The following is a 22,782-nucleotide window of genomic DNA, read 5'->3' as shown; positions in this document are numbered from 1 at the left end:
CATGATGCTGCTGGGTTCTTCGGCGTCCATCAAGGGACAGCGGAGAAGACAGCTTTCTGTCTTGGAATTTGGGCGTGTTTTAAAGTTGATTCATAGTCTGCCCTCCAACTGCAATCTTTCTCTCACAGATGGTGGGAAAGCTGAGGCCCGAAAAGGTTAGCTGATTTCTCATCTTACAAATTAATAAATTAAGTCACAGAACAGCTAAGAAAATGTAAACCCAGGGCTCTATGTTCACAATAGTTCTTCTAACTACTTCCCTTCCTTGACTATTAGTAAACTGAGAATGTATTTTAACCTATTCCACTAATCAGATCCTGATGGTTCAATTTTTGTCTTGAAGGCAGAGACCGTGATCTGATACCTCTTTTTAAACCCCTCATGGCACCAAGAGCAAACCACGAGGGGTGACTTGCCCACAGCAGGAAGCCTGCAGAGTTCAACCTTATCATAAAGCATCTCCTTTACACCGGGTGCTGCACGTTTATAAATGCCTCTCATCTTCACGACTGCCCTATGAGGTTGGCACTACTATTACCCCATTTTATAGATGGGAAAACTGAGGCAGAATTGAGCAAAGCTCTTCTAAAGTGACAGACAGGATTCAAACCCAGGCAGCCTGACTCTGGAGCTCGTGCCCCACACCACTTCCTACGCCTCACACTTCCGCAGGACACACAGCATGAGATTCAGGTGACAACAGTTAGTGACCGAGTCCTCATGTGTTTACATCAACCCAGATAGCTGCACGCTCCCTCCCCAAAAAGACAATTAAACCCCTTGTAAACAGAAAAATAACTGTGCACAGAAGAGGATCTGTCTACTTTTCTAAGTGGAATGCAAAATGGTGATACGACTTAGAATTCTATAACTCGCATCCTCCCTTTTAAACAAATACAGTTTTATCATTACATCAACATGTATTTCCAAGCGCTGGTTTCCCAACATTCATGACGTTCTGGCACAATAACATTCCTCCAAAGTATGTAATAAATTGGAAGACTTAAAAAAGGCAACACCAAGGCTGTCTTGCTTTGCTTCTTACTCTGAGACAATATGGAAGCCATCGCCACTGCTTAAACAGATAGCGAAATTAAATGCAAGTAATTAGTATAAAAAGATACCCAATTATACATAATCAACAAAGATTTATGGTAATTTCAAAGCAGTTACTGCTTTTGCAAGGAGCTACATTTTGTCATCTGATCTTTATGCAAAATTTAACAGAAGGGCTTCCACCAACAGGGAAAGCTCAAGCGGAAGGCAGGCTCCAGTGGGCTGTCGATTTTGCCACTAGAATCCCGTACACGTTGTTGCCCACAATTGAGAAATCTCTCCAAGCCATTAAGTCAGAATATGGCCGTTTAAAGTAAAATAGTTCTTGGCTGCCCCCCAAAGCAACAAGTTTTTTTTTTTAATGATGCATCTGCCATCTGACTTGATAAACCTAGATCAAAAATCCAAACCTGCTGTTATTGCGTCCTTTGATAATTAGAAAGCAGATTGGTCATTTGTTTTTTTTTTTAGCTTGAAGGCAACTCAAGGCTCACAAGAGAAACAAGTTTCTCCTTATGCTCTTAGCGAAAAAAAACAAAACAAAACAAAAAAAATACAACACTAGTATACTTCTCTGTTTGTATATTGTATTTCACCATAAAAAACCTTCCTCCAACCTATAAAAGTGGGGGGAAGGGGTGCCTACTCAAGTTTGCTGCCCTCACTGACCCCCTGGAAGAATGACAAAGTGCAAAACATTAAAACGAGCAAGATGTGAAAAGGGTTTTTTTCTGTTCTTTTTTTTTTTTTTAAGCTTCTAAGTGCAAGCTATTATTGCATACGCCCGACTGGAGATTAAGCGTGATTGTCAGGCCGGCTGTGACACCCAGATGGTGATTTCACTTGTCCCTTCTTCGACAGCCTTTTGCTTCACTGACAGAATGGTCACACTACTTGAACGCCTAAGTGTGTCAGCATCTCTGGGGGCTCATCAGAATCCCGCCCCCCGCCCCAACTTCAGGAGCAAGGCTGGGAGCTTGTATTTACTGAGCATCCACTACTGTGCTGCTAACGGTAAACCCCACCTCCTGCAGACCCGTGAGACAGGGCCTCCCCCCAACACACAGACTCGCAAACTAAAGCTCGGGGGATGTACTAAGTCACTTTCCCAATATCGGAACTGGTAGACGACGGGAATGGGATTCCAACCCAAGTCTGTCTCGAAACCAAAGCCGTGCGCTTGGCCTGCTCACTTGAGTAAACCCTGCAAACAGAGAAAGAACACGCACACCCTCCCAGGGGCGGGACTATACAAGCCTCCGTTCTCTCATTTTAACGCTGAAAAGTCCTTTAAACAGTGTGGTCTATGGTATTGAATATAAAAATGTTTTAAACTGCTAACCAATGAGACTACTTACCCTCTTACCCCTTCCTCAGCCAAAATCTTGGGTAAAACTGATAACCCTGTCGCCCTGGCCCCTGCTGCACACGCTGGAGCCACACAGGCGCGCCGGCCGCTCTGCAGGGTCCACGGCTCCCTGGGACGCCTGAATCTAGGCTCAGCGGCCCCTGGCTACGAGGGCTCCAGGAGAAGACCAAGCCTCGGCCTGGAGTGACCTGGGCAAGTCCCTGGTTGGCTCACATTTCTCCATCAGACTGAGAGGGAAACCTTACCCCTCACGGAGTTTTTATCAGGATGCTGACAAACACAGACAATAAGATGATCATCAAACGAGACGGGGAAGAAACACTTACAAAAACTGAGGCGTGGATAGAAAATTCCTTCCTCCCAAGTCCATTGGGTATCTGAACATGAGGAAGAAATAAAGATGTCCAACAAGATTTCCAATTAGCTCATTGATGACCCTGCAAACAGAGAGCCAAATGAGTTTAAAGACATTCAAGCAGTAAAGTGAGACGCAGCAAGTTTTAACTAATAGCAGAGGGAAGAGATCCTTCATGGCAGCCTGTTTCTGGTCGCTGGGAGTCTGTGACAGCTTGACAGTGAGCCCTTTTATAAAGTCTGAGTGGCACACATATTCTGAATGAGAAGCAAAATCCGTCCTGCTGGACCAATGGGGCCTGTGCTTTTCAAGGCCAGCTGCCCCTCTGACATCTCTTTCAAGCCCCTGCCCATCCTCAACATACTGTTTTTGCTACTTCCTGCCTCAGGAGTTGGGGCAAGCTGCAAAGCAAGCTTTTGAACGCTTTCAGTCACAAATACCATATTTGCAAAACATGGGTAAAATTGAAAGTCGGCAAGAGAGAAGCATGGGAGTAAGGAAAGGAGGGATGAAAAATGTCCACTCCTCCATTCCTGGAACCATGGATCACATCTCCCTCACCTCTTGGGTCCCTGACTGTAAGACATCACAGAGATCACTCTGGAAAGCTGACCTTCACCTTGTAATCCTAAAATAAACACTGCCCTTCTTCAATTTTCCCATGGCTGACACATAGGCCACTTCAAGGTTTTACAGATCAATTCTCACTGTTACATATCCTTCTCCATCTCCGCCTGCAACATGATTCCTGTTAGCGGCAAATCACTGTCTACAACTGCTCCCAGATTCTGCCCTTCTGGGCGGCAGGGCAGTTTTACCAAGCCCCGGACTTGCTCTAGTCTAAACAGAATCTGTTTACTCGATTCATTCCCTTCTCCCTATGGATACGCAGCAGAAGTTAGGACCATATAGAGCAAAGATGTCATCGTATTAAGAACTAGCACTATCAAAATCTGTTTAAAAACGTTAAAAATATTTTGCAGTGTAAGAAACAGGAGTTCTTAGAATAACTGCATCTTGAAATCCTCCTTCCAAAATTCTGACTGGATGCATTCAAGATTTTCCTAAGTCTCAGGTCTAATTCCAGACTAGAAATTTGACCCTGTTTGGCCCAAACTTCTAAACTATCGAACCACTGACAAAACTTCCCATCTGAGAATCTGTGCATTTCTGTGACTGGTGAGCAGTTTCCAAGGCATTCTGGAAATGCCTTAAGAATTAAAAAAACAGGGGGCTTCCCTGGTGGCGCAGTGGTTGAGAATCTGCCTGCTAATGCAGGGGACACGGGTTCAAGCCCTGGTCTGGGAAGATCCCACATGCCACGGAGTAACTAGGCCCGTGAGCCACAACTGCTGAGCCTGCGCGTCTGGAGCCTGTGCCCCGCAACAAGAGAGGCCGCGATAGTGAGGCCCGCGCACCACGATGAAGAGTGGCCCCCACTTGCCACAACTAGGGAAAGCCCTCGCACAGAAACAAAGACCCAACACAGCCAAAAATAATAAATAAATAAATAAATAAATAATCTATCAAGGGACTAAGTTAATTAAAAAAAAAAAAAAAAGAATTAAAAAAACAGGAATTTTATGCACAGAGTCAGCTTGGATAAAACTAGGTCTATATTTGCTCAATCTGGACAGTGAATCCAGAAATAAATATTTATTCAAAAACACATATATGGAAGCATACTATAACAACAAACAACAACAACAACAAAAAACCATTCAGTGCTAAATGTGCTTAAAGCCCTGCAATTCTAATCAATTACATCCAAATGAAATTATTTCAAAAGTATAAGGTACCAAGCAAGGTATCAATGTTGAGATTCTTTGAAGTGTTATAAAGATTAGAGAAGGAAGATAAAGAATAATGGAAGTCTTCCAAGGGTTAGTTTGCAATTAAATAAATCTAACATCACTTACGAGCCTCCGATGATATAGTTGAATCCAAGGATAACCCAAGGTAAATAACAGGCCTAGGAAAGAATATACACAAACATGAATATACCTACAGAGGATACAGCTGCTAGGGGGCTGAAATGGGGAAGGTTCTATTGAGAAGGGCTTTTATAACATACCATTGTAAAGCAATTATACTCCAATAAAGATGTTTAAAAAATAAATAAGTAAATCCTTTGGAAAGTCATTGCAAAAGTTCCTTTTATCAATCTAGCATCATTCCTACTGTTTCAAGCCTTCATTTATTTATTTATTTATTTATTTATTTATTTTTGGCTGCATTGGGTCTTCGTACTTTAGTTGCGGCGAGCAGAGGCCACTCTTCGCTGCGGTGTGAGGGCTTCTCACTGTCGTGGCTTCTTTTGCTGCGGAGCATGGGCTCTAAGCACACGGGCTTCAGTAGTTGTGGCATGCGGGCTCAGTAGTTCTGGCTCGCAGGCTCTAGAGCGCAGGCTCAGTAGTTGTGGCGCACGGGCTTAGTTGCTCTGCAACATGTGGGATCTTCCCGGACCAGGGCTCAAACCCGTGTGCCCTGCACTGGCAGGCAGACTCCCAACCACTGCGCCACCAGAGAAGTCCCTAGCATCATACTTATTCATATATTAACAACTGGAGACAGAGTACTTTGCCCATAGCTTTCAGATCCAATACATATCCTGCTAAATTATAACAAATAGCTTTAGAAAGGAGATGAGTGTCTGGGACTTCCCTGGTGGCACAGTGGTTAAGACTCCGTGCTCCCAATGCAGGGGGCCCAGGTTTGATCTCTGGTCAGGGAACTAGATCCCACATGCATGCCACAACTAAGAAACCTACATGCCGCAACTAAGGAGCCCACCTGCTGCAACTAAGACCTGGTGCAACCAAATAAATAAATAAATACCAAAAAAAAAAAAAAAAAAGAAAGCAGATGAGTGTCCTATGGATGCTAATAAAAACATGGTCCATAACAGAGTCACACTAAGACTCCTGCCAGCAAATTGTTACCAATCAGCTATAAAACATCCCATCTTTTTAGGTTCTCCTTTTACATATTTCACAAAATTACTTTGAATCTTTATCACATTACACATCGATCTCTTGAACTAACACTCTGCCAAGTAAGACAGCTCTCCAGATGAATTCAACATTTGAGCCCCTGTAAAAGAAAATTAGTAAACAGAACCCTCCATTAAGTAGGGTTGGGAGACCAGAAGGGGGAGCTCTCACGCCCTGTTTCAACAGTAGAGCCCAAGAGGAAGAAGACAGACTTCTTTCCCTGCAAGGACTCAGCCAATGAAAAGCTTTGTTTACCACACCTCTTGGCTTCCTTTTCCTCTTTACATAAAAGCGCTCTCCTTCCCTTTGCATGTAGGGACTTGCTCGTGGCTCACCATGGTTGCAGACCTCGAAATGCAGTTCTCTACTGATCCCAAGTAAACCCATCTTTGCTGCAGAAATATCTGGCAGCCTATTTACTTGAGGTCAACACCCCTTACCAGTTTCAAGACATCATACTAAGAGCTAAGGGCGTTGCAAAAAACATCGCAAACTGGTAAAGAAAGGGTTACACATCAATAACTTGAAGGCAGAATGTGGTGAGTACTATAAGAAGAACACAAAGTATTGCAGAAGCCCGAAGGCAAGACCAATTCCAGGGAGGAGAGGCAGGAAATATGTTTAGTCCCCCACTCAAATTAAGAATGGGCAGGATTTACATGAGAAAGAAAATAAGATGTTACAGGTGGAAAGTTGTGAGAGAAGGCACAAAGGGAAGCGTTTGGGAGGGGAAAACCAATCTGTTTCGGCTTAAGTGTAAAATACATAACAGGCAATGATAAGAACAGACTAAAAGAGAGGGTTCCACATGAGTGTCCTTCCTCCTCTCCCCCTACCACACACACATACATGAGATCACTCAGGACACATGCCTAAAGGGCCTGAGCTCCAGAGGGAGTGAGAAGTAACAGTCAGCAAAGGACTCAGGGCTGGCTCAAGAAATCCAGGGGGGCTGAGGAAAGGAGAAGGGGCTTGCCTACGGTTTACTGCTCTGCAGTGACCTCTTCTGCACGTGTCAGAAAGTACATCTCTGGGCTGAAGAGAGGGATTTCTGCAAAGACAAGTGAAAAGGAAATTTTCCCAGCTAGGTTAGAGTACCTTAAATCGTGTTCCAAACCAAAATGATACAATCATGTCTCTGTTCAGCTGGGCCCAGACATAAAGTACTGACATGATCAGAGGAATCATCAGCAACTGCAAAAGAAACGAACACGTAAAGGCTCCGGAGGCACTTAAAGCAGAGGCTTAGCGTAAACCCACCTTGTTTTGCCTTTTAACCTCTCCCCTCCAAATAAATTCTCCCATGGTTATTCAGAAAGCAGAAAGAGATTCAACTCATCAGAATTACTTAACCATGCAATGCATGCTTTAAAATCCTCTAATAAAATACAACACAATTATATTACTTGGGATGGATTCAGAAATATCAGGGTCAAGCTCTGTTACTTGGAAAAAGTATGCAATAAAGCTTTACTTACCACGTATTCTCAATTTTTTAAAAATACATATCCACGTACATAAACAGAAAACACTGGATAACCATCGTTCTCAACGTTCACACATAATAAAGAAGCCAGAAATGAGCAAGGACAGTAATGATTTAGGTAACTCACATAAGAGCTTCAAAATGCCATACAATTAACCACACAGTTAATGCAATTTAAACTTCTGTCAAAGGTCATTAACAGTAAATCTGAAACACATGAAAGGCCAAATAGTTTCAAGGGACACTTACCTGCATATCCATTGCTAAGCCAGTAATCTTGGTTTGTAAAGTTAAAGATCAGACACAAATAAAGCATTCCACACCTAATAAAAGTTCATTTCATTCCAGTTTTCTGAAGGAAAACACTTTTCTATAGTTCAGGTTGCTTAAAACACCCCCAGAACACAAAGGTATCTAATAATCTTCACTGTGAACACGCTATTAAACTATCCGATGACGAGGAAATAGTAGAAATTAACTGCTTTGGCACATGACTCAGTTTGGTTGCCTGTGTCCTCCGTGCCCTGCCACTGTATTTTAGCATCTCTCCTTCAATTAGGAGATGGAGGGGCATGTGAAACATGCCTCTGAAACAAATAATGCGTCTGCTCACATTCAGGGCTCCACAGCACAGGTGAAGTCCAAAACAATCTTTTTATCTTCCCTTAAAGGAGGGAAAGGGCATCCAGAGTGCCACAATTTTCTGGCTCTTGGCCAAGTTTCAATGGACACTAAATCCCAAAGCCATTCTGAGCTCACCAACTGTGCACAGGACTTGAGCCACCAAGCCCCTTCTGCTGCTCTATCTGTAAGGGTCTGCAGCCGCAAGGCTGCCGACAGCTGTGGTTGACACAGAGCAAGCAGAGAGGCATGCTGTATCCTTTCCCAGAGCCGGGCACTTACAGAGGGACTGAATTACCATTTAGGACCTCAAGACAAAGACAGCACTAAAGTCAGAAAGGATGCTGGTTGTAAATTAATTTTCTGATAAGGACCACAGCTTTCAAAAGCTGTCTCATGGCACGGAATCTCTCTGTGCTGCAGTCAACAAGCTGCCACACACGAGAACACAGAGAACTGGGAACAAGAAGAGGGAACAGTAATAAAACTCAACCAAATGTGGAAAAACCCCACAAAGGCAATGGTAAGGGAACGCATCACTCCACGGCTGTGTGATTTACTACCGCTTTTGACAAGAACTTTCATGATTCTTAACTATTAACTATAGTAAACATAGATGCAAATACTATCATTTAAAACGTTATGCAGATTACTGCCCATTTCCCCAAACCTGAAAAAAAAACTGGTTATTTCTGGCCCAAAATGACAGACGGAAGGATACCACGATGCAAATCCAGTTAAAGAGGAGCATGAATAAATAGTCTGCTGGCCTCCCATCAAAAGCTCCTGGAAACAAAAATAAGCCAAATGTCATGGTTCAGAATTTCAGAACAAAGAAACTTCTACGTTGAGAAATACTTCAAAAAATTGTAGAGAAAACAATAAATGAGAATATTTTAAAACCACTCCTCGGAAGTAAAAGAAAATTTTTTTAATATATAAAACCGCGTCCACAATTAAGCCCTAAAGTAAAGTTGCCCGGGTATCAAGGCTAATCTGTGTTCTCCTGACTGAATTCCAGTCCGTAACATGCTCTGCTCAACTAGCACCAGCCAAAAGAAACCCAAAGGGAGGACAGTCAGGTCCACAGCTACTGAGACCCCACCCCCTGAAGCCCCTCACAGCCTGCTGGCCTTTCCTTCATGGCCCTCATCATGAGATGGAGACCTATTCGTGATTACCTGGTTAATTCCTTCTCCCTCCACCAGACCATAAGCTCGGTCAGGGGAGGAACCATGTCCGTTTCGCCTACCACTGTGGCTCCTCTACACAACTAGGCTGGGAAGCACGTACTGTTGTTATGACTGGAGACACATGCACACACACACGCACATGCACATGCACGCATACGCACACACACGCGCGCATGCACTACCACTCAGTCCAGCACTGGGCTTACCAAGAGGATTCAGTCTCCGTCTTCCAGGAGCTCACATTCTAGCAAAGGAAAACAACGGTGGGGGAGTAGGGGACAGCCACACCTTTCCATGGCCTTGACTCTTACTCTTCCTACCATATCTGTGAGGGACAATGGAAAGACCTACACCCTCCTTTTGCAGATGAGGAAGTACAGTTACATGACCAAAGTCACATGGCTTTTAGAAGCAGAGTGAAGTCTAATTTCTAGTTCAGTGTTCTTTCTGCTACGCCACATACTGGGCTTTGTCTTATTACTGGGCAGAACAATCAACATTGGCCCAGCTCCCCCCTTCTAAGGATGATCCTCATGCCTCCAGCTGCAAGACTAGGAGAGGGGCGGAGAAAAGAACAGATGACTGTAAGTCCCTCTATCTCAAACGGTTACTTCCCCCCCTCCACACCCCATCACAATTACATGATATATATAGTTCATTTAAAAGAACTAATCCTAACAATCTAAAAAATACAAGAAACTAGTGAACATAACAAAAGAGAAGCAGACTCACAGATACAGAGAACAAACCAGTGGTTACCAGTTGGGGGGGGGAGGGGCAATGTAGAGTCCGGGAGCAGGAGGTACAAACTACTGGGTGTAAAATAGGCTCAAGGATGTACGGAACAACATGGGAAATACAGCCAATATTTCGCAGTAACTGTAAATGGGAAGTAACCTTTAAAAATTGTGTAAAATTGTTTAACTAAAAAATAAAATAAAGTAATAATCCTAACAAGTATCAGAAAGGCAGAAAGAAAATCTATCTAAAGGAAAATAGATTTCCAGCAAAGTCTCTCCTCCTCTTTTCCTTATTTCTCTCCCCCCACCACCACCCCGGCCCAGTACTTCAAAGGCACACTCTAGCCACAGTGTTAAGGACGCTTAGCAGGAGGGGATCACTACGATGCATCAGAGCTGAAATTCTAACAACATTTCTGAACTTTAATAACGGTTGTGCTTCTTTTGCTATGGTTTTGGCTTTGCGATTTCTAAGGATTCTTTAGACTGAGTACTTAAAATATTGTAATTACATGAACTACAGTACTATATTACTTGGCAAGCTTGCAACTGGGAATTTACAAATTAACTGGTCTCCAACTGCAGTCTTCCAGTTCACATCAGAGTCCTTATAAATAAGCCAACACTGCTAGATACTTAAAATAGCCAAGTGGGAAAATACACAGGTGGCAAACATTTTGTCAAAATGTTATCTTGAAGCTGTATGGTGGAGAGCAGATGGGGGTCAGTAAACTGGGTTTCAGTCCTAGCTGTGTTTGTCAAATAGCTTTGTGACCTTTGGGGCACGTCACCACCTCTCCAGACCATTGTTTTCTTGTCTATGAAATAAGACGGTTCAATTGAAAGATCTCAAAAGTTCCTCTCTACATGAATGTTTGTAGTAGCATTATTCTTAACAGACAAAAAAAGAAAACACGTCAAATGTCCATCAACTGATGAATGGACCAACAACATGTGGTAAATCCATACAACAGAATCTTGTTTGGCAATAAAAAGGAATGAAGTACTAATACATACACGCTACATGGAAGAACCTTGAAAACACTATGTTAAGTGAAAGAAGCCAGTCACAAAAGAGCACATATTGTATGATTCCATTTGTAAGAAATTCCAGAATAGGCAATCTAAAGAGGCAGAACATAGGTTAGTGGTTGCCCAAGGACTGCAGGGGGTCGGGGGAGATGGGATTGAATAGAAATGGGGAATGGCTGCAGTGATGGAATGTTCTAAAACTGATTATAGTAACGACTGCACAACTCTGTGACTATCCACTAAATTATAGACTTTTTTCTTTTTGGCTGCGCTGCGCATGTGGGATCTTAGTTCCCCAACTAGGGATCAAACCCGTGCCCCCTGCAGTGGAAGTGCGGAGTCTTAACCACTGGACCGCCAGGGAAGTCCCAAATTAAATACTCTAAATGGGTGGAATTGTATGGTGTATGAATTATATATCAATAAAGCTGTGTTTTTTTTAATATTTATTTATTCATTTTGGCTGCCCAGGGTCTTGGTTGCAGCATGCGGGATCTTTTAGTTGGGGCATGCGGGCTTCTTAGTCGCAGCATGCAGACTACTAGTTGCAGCATGCATGCGGGACCTGGTTCCCCGACCAGGGATCGAACCCGGGCCCACTGCCTTGGGAGCACGGGGTCTTACCTACTGGACCACCAGGGAAGTCCCTAAAGCTGTTTTAAAAAATGCCTCTCGCAACTTCCCTGGTGGCGCAGTGGTTAAGAATCTGCCTGCCAATGCAGGGGACACAGGTGCGAGCCCTGGTCCGGGAAGATCCCACAGGCTGAGGAGCAACTAAACCTGTGCACCACAACCACTGAGGCTGTGCTCTAAAGCCTGTGAGCCACAACTACTGAGCCTGTGTGCCACAACTACTGAAGCCCGCGCACCTAGAGCCCGTGCTCCACAACAAGAGAAGCCGCTGCAATGAGAAGCCCGCGCACCTCAACGAAGAGTAGCCCCCACTCGCCGCAACTAGAGAAAGCCCGCGCACAGCAACCAAGACCCAAGGCAGCCAAAAATAAATAAATAAATAAATTTTTTTTTTTTAAAGTTGCATGTTTCAATTACAGAGACTAAGTCTAGGCTTTTACTTGCATAAAGTAGTGTTTTTCAACCCCAATTTAGGAGATATATACACTTCAGCCCAATTGTGCTTTAAAAAACAGGGACTGCTGTGTGACAGAAATGAGGGAGACGTCACATGAAGTGAGAGGCACACACGGGATATGGACAAGATGTGTAAACCTCTGCTCTTGTATTTTTTGCACCTATAAAATGGTGACACTGCTGCTTACACCTCATGATGACGCTGTGAGGATTAAAAACCGAACAATCTAAGCGCCTAGTAGAGCCCTGGCACAGCCACTACTTACTGAGCATTTACACCGTTATGTCATTTCTTTATATATGCCATCTGCCCTCAGAATTCCTCCAATAAGTAAATACACGGATTAGTAAATTAGACAGAAACAATACTTAAAACAACCACAGATAACATACCTGTTTCGAGTCGTGTAGAGTACTGATATAAGAAATATAAATTGACCAAATAAAGAAATCCAGTTCCTGGACCCACAGGGAAATAAAAGGTGGCAGTAATCGGCCTCCAAATCTGTCCAGATCAAAACAAACACGGCTGTTAGTTTCTCTAAGCTGGGTGGTTTTTTTTTTTTCCTTTTAACTAAACAAAATTAACCCTTGCAAAACATTCCCCTCAGTGACGAGAGCTACCAAATGGACATCACCAATATAATTCAAAAAAACTGAAGGAAAGTTCACATTAGCTACAATGACTTCAGTGTGCAAGACAATGGAATGAGATGGCATCATAAAATAAACAAAAAATATTTCTAAACAAGTTGAAAAAAATCAATACTAAAGACATATATGGTTAATCTTTACTGGGATCAGGCTTATAGTTATGCCTATCAAAAATGAATTACAGTATAACTGAATCACTTTGCTGTACACCTGAAACATTGTAAATCAACTACAGTGGAAAAAAAGAAAAAAGAAAAAGAGAAAAGATTTATAAAGATAATTTCCAACAGTATAGTAATTATCTCTATTTAGGAAAAGAATACACTGGGATGACAAACCTTGTCAAAAAAATGTCATATTCAAAAGGTACAAGTAAAATAGGAACTTTCCATTCAAATCAATGTGCTATTTAGGCAATATGGATACATAACTTAAAAATATTACCTTCCCCCCAAAAAACTACAGAAAGGTCTACAGTGAGAAGTAAGCCTCCCTCCTGACCCTCAGTCTCCCAGCTCCTTTTCCAGCAAGAACGGATCCATTTATTGTATTTCTTTCGAGAAACAGTCATTTCTATTACTATCATTCCTCCCTTTTCATCTTAACTTACCTTGCACTGTTCTATACCTTGTTTCACTCCCTTGAAAAAATATTTTTATAGGCTTCATAATATTCCTTTTGTGTGGATGTCCAAACTTCACTGAAACTGTTACAATGCTACAATGAATATTCTTGAACATCCTCTTTATACATGTACATATAGGATAAATTCCTGTGAGTCAACCTGCTAGATCAAACATTTGCATTTAATTTCAGCATATATTGCCAAATGCCTACAAAAATGTTTAACCGATTTATACTTCCTCCTAAAATGGAGATTAATGTCTGTCTTCTCTACACAGCCTCACCACTTAGTGTATTTCACAGTCACCAATCATGTTTCTAAAACTTTAGCATTTTCTTTCTTCATTTTTCTACTCGATTTGCATTTCTTTACACATTATGGAAATTGCCCTTTCTCATTGTTGCAATTATTTTCTGGTCTGTCATTAGTCTTATGCTTTTGTGGCATTTTTGCCATATAAAATGAAATGTAAAAGTTTAATTTTTATATAGGCAAATGTATCCATCATGTATCACGTTTACAAGTACTTCTCCCCTCCAAGAATATAACAGTGCTCCCAGCTGTACTGTGGTTTATGTAAGGAGTGAGAAAGAGAGTCAACTTATTTTTCTAGATGGTCACTAGTTTTCCCAATCCTATTTACAAAGTGACCCATCTTCTCTCCATTGATTTGAAAAACTACTTTCATCATATATTGATTCCCTTTTATAGGAAAGTCTACTTTTAGACTATTCTGTTTGGAATCGAATTCCAATACCAATACCAAGCTATTTTAATTTCTAGTTTTATAATGTGTTTTCTTATCTGGTAAAGTTATATAATTAAATAATCCCCCTCCTGTTTTTCTTCCACATATGTCACAATCTTCTTGGCTAGTCTCCATATTACTTTTCTAAATGAACAAGAACCAACACCTTTCTTATTTCAATGTGATAAAGACAGTTTCTGGCCAGAAAGAAGTCTTTCATACCTTTCTATAGAGCTTCCGATTTCTATCTTTTTTATACCCAACCACCAAAGCTGAATTATCTAGTTGTTTGTAATATTTGAAAACTGAGCCTCTTGCACTTTCCAAGTATACAACTCTATCTGTAAATAAAATTTTGCATCTTCTTCTTGCCTAATTTACTGGCTAACACCTCCAGAATAATGTTAAGTTATAGAGGTTGAAGAAGATGGCCTTCCCAGACTTGGAAATGCCCACATAATGCTGGCTTTTGTCTTGAGAGCTGTGTGTCTTATCGCATGACTGTGAAAGACATGGTCCCTACATCAAGGAGGTCTCGATAATGGGGAGTCTGTCCAAAGAAGCAAGAGTAGGCACAAGGAAGGGGAACTTTTGGTCTTGGAAAAATGAGTACAGAGTCCCAAAGAACTGCAAGAGCACAACAATGAATGGGTATTGCTAATGATTTGGGTGTGGCTAGAATGGAGGGCATTAGTTGTGGGGCTGGCCAGACACAGCTGGCAAGTCAGGTTCTCCAAGTATAGAACTGTAACCCTCAGAGCTTAATTCCCTGTGGAGGAGAATGCACTTCACATACCCCAAAAGTCACTTTCCAACAACCTTGAACTAAACCAGTAAAACAAAATAGGTTAAAATTCATTTTGGTTTATTCACAATTTTATCTCAGAAACAGTTGAGTCTGATGGAAAGAGCGCTGGAAAGGATTTGAGAAGACAGAGATTTCAGTAGGGGCTTACAAGTCATCACTCCTGAGTCTCAATTTCCATTTGTAAAAGAGGAATGATATACTAATACTTGCTCCATTTTGGTTAATGGTTTAAAAAAAAAAAAAGTGTACTATTATGCTCATTTACATGTCCTAACTCAGGGGTTAGATTGTATAGATGAGGAAGCAGAATGAGAAAAGGCTAAATAATAGCCAGTAAGTGGCTGAGCTAGAATTTTGTCCCAGACAGCCTGACTCCGGAGTTTATAATACTAATAAGCCCCTATTTTTACAATGCCTCTCACAAGTGACATCATTACTATGAGATATAATTAAAATTAGTAAAAATTTTCAGTACTACTATACTACTTGTATAATCCTGAAATGAACTGAGAGTAAGCTCACAAATTCACTCTTCAAAAGCACTGGGGGTAAAAGACCAGAAGCAAGCAAACCACGGCCTTGGCTCGGGGCCTTGGAAAAGTCTGGACCTTTGAGTTTGCGTCTTCATCTATCCAGTAACATCTGTCCTTTGACTCCCGCCTTCCTTATCTCACAGATTTTGTAAAAGGTTGGAATTAAGAAAGCAGATTAAAAAGGTGCTTTGTAAAAAAAATTTGTGTGGGCATACAATTATTGCAATCTTTTAGGAGACATGTGCTGACCTGGTTTTTACAAATTCACATTTTAAACTCCCCGCAGATTCCTCTAAGTTACTCCAGGCCTGATTTTGGAAAAGAAACCTCGGGGGTTTTCTGACTACATTTTTCACTAACACTTGACGCCACGATGCTATTTTTAGCCACTGTGTGCACCTGTGCTTTGGAAATCAGTGTCTGTCAAAATACCGCACACTTCTTTTCCCAGTTCATTAAGCTTACCCTTGAGTTATACTTGCTCTCACTGATCTAAGGGACTTAGTATTATTTTTACATCACTTTAAAATTATAATCTGAAAACACCAGGAGACAGCTCATCTCTTCAGAGGGACACAGTAATATATTTCTGAAATCCCCCTTGAAGGTAACCAACTAAATCCCCTCCTCTCCTCTGATACGTAGATAGTTAGGATAAGGAAATGGCTTTATTTTCAGGGCTGGGAGTGGTGAAGGCACCTTTTCGAGCCTAGAAAGCCTGCACTGATCCCTAAGAAGCAGCCAGGGGCAGTGCAAAGAGCCTGGGACTTGCAGGCAAGCATCTCACTGTAACCCCACAGCAATCTCAAGGCCGGAAGCACAATCACCCACCTTTCCACGAGGAAAGCTGGGCCCTCATTAGAGCTCAGGTAACCCGCCTGGAGTTCCTCACGTAACGAGGGCACGAGGCCCGCGTGCTCCCTGGCGTAGACGCCCTCAGAGAAGCACCAGACACTGCTCGCCAGCTGCCAGTCCAACAACTTCTGCTGAGTGTTCAGTTCAACCATCCTTGCACAAAAATCTCCCAAACAATGTGCTACTGAAATCATTACAAATGCCACCCAGAGTCTAGGGCAGGTTTTTTTAACTATCAAAAACAAAGATTTTTCTGCAACAATACAGACTGGTTGATTTGGAGTTAAAGAAAGTCTGCCTGGGTCATCAAGCAAGTAAGAAAGAAGAGCACCCACGTGCCAAACGCTGATGTTAGCAAACTCTGGCTTTTCTCTCTTTTTTTTTTTTTTTTGGCAGGGGGTGGCGGTCTGGGGGAGAGGAGCTGGGGGGTGGGGCTGGGGGGACACTAGACAGGCAAGAAAATCAAATGAAAGGCACTCAGTCTCAACTGAGGACATTAAACCAGCTATTAGGAGCCATCAATTCTACTCCTAGGCATGTATGCATACCTATGTTCACCAAGACGTGTTCCAGAATGTTCACAGCAGCACTACGCATTCTAGTCAAAGCTAGAACTACCCAAAAAGCCCGTTACCAGCAGAAAGGGTAAATAAATGGTGGTCTGTTCACACAAGGGAACAATATAAGGATGAGCATTCTATAACCACATGCAACAATGTGGGTGACTCTCAAACTGTTGAAAAGAGGCTAGACACAAAAAATACATGTTGTATAATTTCATTTATAGAAAAGTAAGAAAACTGGCAAAAACCATCGATGGTATTAAAAGTCAAGATAGTAGTTACCCTTGCAGTGGGTAGTGACCAGAAGGGAGCAGTAGGAAGGTTTTGGGGATGCTGGCTGTGTCTTGATCTGGTGGCTGGTTATATACTGATGTTCAGTTTTTGAAAATTCAACAAGTTATAAATATATAATACATACACTTTCCCGCTTGTATACTGCAACTCAACAAAAAGTTTAAAAATGAAGCTCATGGGCAACCTTAGCTACAGGCCACAGCAGAACTGTCTTATGTGGACAGGATTGCAGAGGAAAGATTTTAAAGCTGTACATACCAGAACACTTGCCATAGAGTTCTAAATCCAAACCCTGAGGCTACTTCTATGCTCAGCCTACAGACCAAGTTCATTCCCCTTCCAGTTATGTGCCTGTATGACTCTCTTTCCCAACACACTCAGATCAGTCTCCTAGGGCTGCTGTCATCAGGCTAAATGTGATAACATGAGCAAAAGCTTGGCAAATATAAGCACCAGGCCCGATCACAGACTTGGTTGGTGCCATTTCTTCTTGTTCCTGGAAACAAATTAGAGAAATTGAGAGTACATATCTTCCCATTTCTAGTCAGGACGCCTTTAGTGGGACAAAAAGAAGGATAATAATCCAGCAGTTACGTTTTAATTTCTATTACAAATTAAAATTAGAATATTACTGCCCAAGGAGAGAAGGCAGCAATGGCAGGAATTATTATTGACTAATAAGTAAAAATAGGCACTATTTTTTTAATAGATTATCTACCAGATTACTTACTGGGCACTTTACAAACATTTTTTATGTTTTTATATAATAGAGGCATGAAGTAGATAACATTTTTCCTCAATTTGAAGATACTCATTTTTGTGTTCCTGAAATTAGAGTGTGCCTTACAGTCAATATATTCATTTAATGTAATCTGTACTTTCCTCCCCTTCCAAAAAATTGTATTAAATTAAAGGAGCATCTTATAACCAATGGAGTTACAACAGAGTTAACTCTTAGAACAGAGTTAATATGGTATTAAATTATCCCCACTTTTAGGTGGAGAGATTGAGGCTCAGGAAGGATAAACAGCTTGCCTGAGGGCATACGGCTTGCAAGGGGGCTAAGCCAGGCCTGGAGACCATGACTCAACTACTTGAAATTCCACACTCTTTCTACTCTAATAGAAAAGGAACAATAATTTGCTACGACTGGTTTGAAAGAAATCACCCTCAAGAATGTTTTGTTAAACACTTAACTATGTGTTTTGGTAGATAGTATGCAAAGGAGTTAAACAAGAGCGCTTAGAACTATCTTGAACTCACCAAAATAGAAACTGAAACTGCAGCTATCAACTGGGGTAACGCTGACCTCAGGATGTTTATGGGGGTTAAGTGAGGTATCATATGGAGAAGCCCAACACAGATGTAAGGCAGTGATGTTATTTTGTCCAAAGAAACGAAATCTCCCGTGCGGGCAGCCCTGGGAGACATAACCTCAGAAACCACGAGGGCAGCAGCAAAGTACAGCCTCTCTCGTCTAGTTAATCAGGGACCAATATGGAGACATTTCATCACTGTGGACTAACTAACTGATCAATGACTCTTATATGTGAGGGATGAGGAACTTTAGGCAACAGTGGAGTGAGGCTTAACATACACCTACCCAAACTAAGGAAATAACATTTTAAACTTTAGAGTTCCAAACCAACAAGCCACTCAGAGGAAACCCACAGATAAGGAGGAAAAGTAACTTTTGTCACTTCCAGCATGAATCCACAATTCTAAATTGATCATCTCCAAGTTGTCCAAAGATGCAGCTTTTAAGGAAAAGAGGAGCCTCTAGCAGAAAGCACACCACAGGCTGTGTGTCCTCACCCATCAGCCTCTCAGATGCAGTTTTTCCTTTAACTGCTTCATTTGCAAATGAGTTCTTCCAGGTGGGCCTGAAAGCTAAACCTGTCCAGAAAGAGTAGGAGTCAGAGTAGCAGAAAGAAAGTATAGATACTGGTCTCTCCACACCTGGGCAGTGAGCACACTCTCCTGCCTTCTACCAGCAGCTGCTCCCTCGTTTCAAGATAACAAGCCCACAAGAAACAATGCAAGGAAGATGGGAAAATTATGGAAGGTGGGACATGAATGATGACCTTTCTAATCAGTTCACCACTTTTAATATTATACACATGTAGGCCATTGGAAAGACTTATTTTTACTAAGCTGACTACAGAAACAAGCAAGATTTTGCAAGGAGGGCCAAAGAGCCAGTTTTGACCAGGACCTTCTCATTTACGACCATTTACGATGTACAATCATTTACGACCACTGCTCCTCAGGCACCGCATTACCTAACATGCCACCGGGCACAAAGTGCACAACATTCACTGCAACAAATATTTTACCAAAGCAAACAGAAAAGAGTATGCAATTCTGGCTGCACACCCAGATCATATTCTAATACCCAACTGCCTACTTGACTTCTCCACCTGGATGCCTAAAAAGCCTCTCTAGACTTAACGTGGTCAAAATATAACTCTTTATTGATCCCTTTCTCCACCCCCAAACCTAAGCCTCCCTAAACATTCCCAATCTCAGAAAAGAGTTCCACCAGGCACTCAGGTGCTCCTGTGAAAACAGTGACATCTTCAAGTCCTGCCCCTTCACACATTCACCCTTCACATCCATTAAGCTGCACTGGAGTCCACTGCAACTCCCCAATCTATCCACTTCTATCTTCACAGCCACTCTGGTCCAAATCACCATCTCTCTTGCCCTCTAACTTAACTCATCTCTCTGATCCTGTTACCTAGCCCACCCTTTCCCCCATTCACATACCAAGTCCATGCCACAGAGTAGCCAAGGCAATTTTTCAGTGCTTTGTTCAAAAGGCTCTGAAGCCTTTCTAGTGCCTTCAAATTAAAGTTCAAACCACAAAGCCCTGTACAATCTAGCCCCAGCCTAAATTTCCACTTTCACTTTACTGCACTCACCCCTGGTTATCTCTCTGTCCTCAACTACCAATCCTCATCCCTACAGCTGACTCTGTACTAACTATCCAGTCTTCTTTCTGTTTCTAATTCCTGCCTCTAAGCCTTTCACTTATTATTCCTTCTTCTTGGAAGATTGTCCCCAGAGCCAGATCTTCCCAAAGCTGGCTCCTCATCATTCAGATTTCAGTTCAAATATCTTCTCTGAGGCCTTTCTGGAACACTCCATCAAAGTCACTCTCCGTCACACACCCCTCTCTTATTTTCTTCATGTGAGCTGGGATTTTTTCTGTACTATTCACTATTGTACCCCTAGTGCCCAGCACTGGCAAGTACCCAATTATTTCCATGCATTCAACCCATATATAAGCACCTGCTATATGCCAAACACGAATCTAGGTAACAAAGACAGTGGTAAACAGACAAGTGGCTCTCATGGAGCTTTATTCTCTGAAGGGAAGCAGGCTAACAAACATCAAGGGGTGATATGTAACCAACAAAAATTAAGGATAAGGGAGACAGAGTGAAGGAGGGGTACTATTTTACGTAGGGCAATCAAATAAGGCCTTGCCAATAAGGTGGCATTTGGGCAGACTTGAAGGAGGTAATGAGATAAACCACGGTTATCGCCCTCAAGCAGAGAAATAACATGTGCAAAGGGCCTGAGCAGGGATGGAGTTAGGTGCTGAAGAAACAGAAAGGATTCCACTGTGGAGCCTAATATACAGGGTGGAAAGTAGTAGGAGATGAGGTCAGAGAGGCAGTAGGGGCCTTGCAGGCCACTGAAAGGACCTGAGCTTTACTCATCCAGTTGAGAAGACATTAAAAGGTTCTGGGCAGAAGACTGACAGGATGTGATTTATGTTTTAAAGGGATCACTCTAGCTGTCTAGAGAAAAGATTGAAAGGAACAAGGCTGCTAAGATAATGGCTTGCAATAGAGAATGAAAAGGGATTGCATTCTGGATATTTGTCTAAAGTAAATAGAATTTACTAACAGACTGTGGGATGTGAGAGAAGAAGTCAAGGATGAGTCCATGACTTTTAGGTTGAGCTCCTGTAATAATGGAGTTGCTATTTACTTCTAGGGAAAAGGGTATTGTTTTGGACACACTACGTCTGAGATGTCTATTAGTCATCTAAGTGGTAATTTCAAGTATAGGGTTGGATGTACAAGTCTGGAAGTGAGATAGATCTGGACTGAAAATATGTATATTTGTATTTGAGAATCTTCAGTTTGTAGAAATTATATAAAGCCATGAAGCTACATGAGATCACCTACAGCTAGGGAGAATATGGAAAAGAGGTCCTGGGGTACATCACAATATTTAAGGATCAGGAAGATGGGGAACCAGCAAAGAAAACTAAGAAACAGCCAGTGAGGAGAGGGAAGACAAGAGTGTGTTACCCACAGTCCAAACAACGTGTTGAAATTAATGTCAGATCTTAGTATCCGACCTGCCACTGATTAAAGATTTAAATCACAGAATCCGGTGAATAAAGATAACCTCCACAAAACTAATATTCTCTTGCCAGAAATGTTACTCTGGGCTGTTTCCTTCATGCTTCAAAAAATAAGGACTTCCATTTCAGGAGCAATTTACTCTTTACTCACTCCTTCATAAATGCAACTACTACCTGCCAGATACTAGATCAGGATCTGGGATGCACACAAATAAACTCACTCTTTGCACTTCGGGCTTCAAATCACTCCTACTGGGAAGAAACTCCATTAACATAAAAAGAACTCAGCTGGTAGTTGAGCAAGGCGACGTCCACATGCCATCCACTTGGGTGGCAGAGGGAGGTCAGAGGGCAGCTGCTCCAGGTGGCCCCAGGTTGCTACTCACTGGCGTCCAATACATTGACAACTATCAGACTTACCTTCCCACTGCCGCCTTCTCTGAGTACAGAGAGCGGGGAGCACAATTTTAATGGAAGGACGAAATCAATCCCTCCCCACCGGCCCAAACCGTGTTGTCTCCCTCCACGTCTCCAGCTACCCAGGCCCACGCTCAAACCCCTCGGCCTCCACCCCACCCTCTGGCCACAGGACCCCGCCCTAAACCGCTGGAGCCACCGCACTACAAGTCCCACCAGGCACCGCGCGTCCGCAGCCGGCCGGTCTACGCTCCGCCGCTGAGGGGCCACCTGGGGCCTGTAGTCTCCACTTCCCCAGTCGCCGGTCAGTACCTGGAAGCGATAGAGGAAGGCTTCGGGCCAGAGGAAGAAATAGGCCGGGCTGATGAGACCGAGTTTGCCGACTAAGGGCACCGCGACGGTGGCGGCGAACCAATAGCGCGTGATGGCCGGGATGCTCCTGAACCAGTCCCCGATGTCCGACATCTTCGCCTCTTCGGTGGCCGGGATGTGCAAAGCCGCCCGACTCCCGTCCCGGCCCCCTCACGACGCGGCCCGCTGGGCGAGTGGAAGGTGTCGAGGCGGAAGCCGCCCCAGCCCCGTTGCGGAACGCGGAGACCGGCGGACGTGGCGCCACCGAATTCGGACGAGCGAGGGAGAATTCGGAAGCGAAACTTCCCCTTCCGGCGGCCGCCGACTACGTTGACCAGAAGTCCCGCCGCTTAAAGGGCGAGCACCGTTTTTACCACTGGGCAGAAGCTCGGTGATTCGGAGGCGGGAGGGAGAGGGGCGGGTCCAGGCGGGGCCGACAACACGACTGGTGGGGAACAGTGGTTGCCAGGAGCAACGACAGATACTCCAGCCAATAGCGAGGCTGAACGCCCTCTACCCAGTTCCTGCTGGATTTATAGTCCAGGTGGGTCCACTTCTTGGAGGGTGTTTAAAGGGGAAGGAGGAAAATAAAGTACAAGGTAGCCCCTCAATTGTC

General features: G+C 43.0%; 1 protein-coding gene across 1 annotated transcript in view; it reads right to left on the bottom strand.

Moving 5' to 3' along the window:
• The window catches only part of DERL1 (derlin 1), a 31,091-nt gene extending 8,567 nt beyond the window's left edge, over positions 1-22,524 (bottom strand). The window contains exons 1-7 of the mRNA XM_082363805.1: positions 22,128-22,524; positions 12,328-12,439; positions 8,602-8,666; positions 7,509-7,535; positions 6,872-6,967; positions 4,700-4,752; positions 2,752-2,862 (exon numbers count right to left, since the gene is read on the bottom strand). Of these exons, the coding sequence (XP_082219931.1) occupies positions 2,752-2,862; positions 4,700-4,752; positions 6,872-6,967; positions 7,509-7,535; positions 8,602-8,666; positions 12,328-12,439; positions 22,128-22,280 (617 nt within the window). The 5' untranslated portion in view covers positions 22,281-22,524. The remainder of the gene's footprint in view (positions 1-2,751; positions 2,863-4,699; positions 4,753-6,871; positions 6,968-7,508; positions 7,536-8,601; positions 8,667-12,327; positions 12,440-22,127) is intronic.
• Positions 22,525-22,782: the final 258 nt, after the last annotated feature.

This window comes from Balaenoptera borealis (assembly GCF_965194805.1).
Source record: "Balaenoptera borealis genome assembly, chromosome: 17".
Lineage (NCBI taxonomy): Eukaryota > Metazoa > Chordata > Mammalia > Artiodactyla > Balaenopteridae > Balaenoptera > Balaenoptera borealis.
Note: the sequence above shows the minus strand (reverse complement) of the source record. Positions and strands in the feature narration are given on the sequence as shown.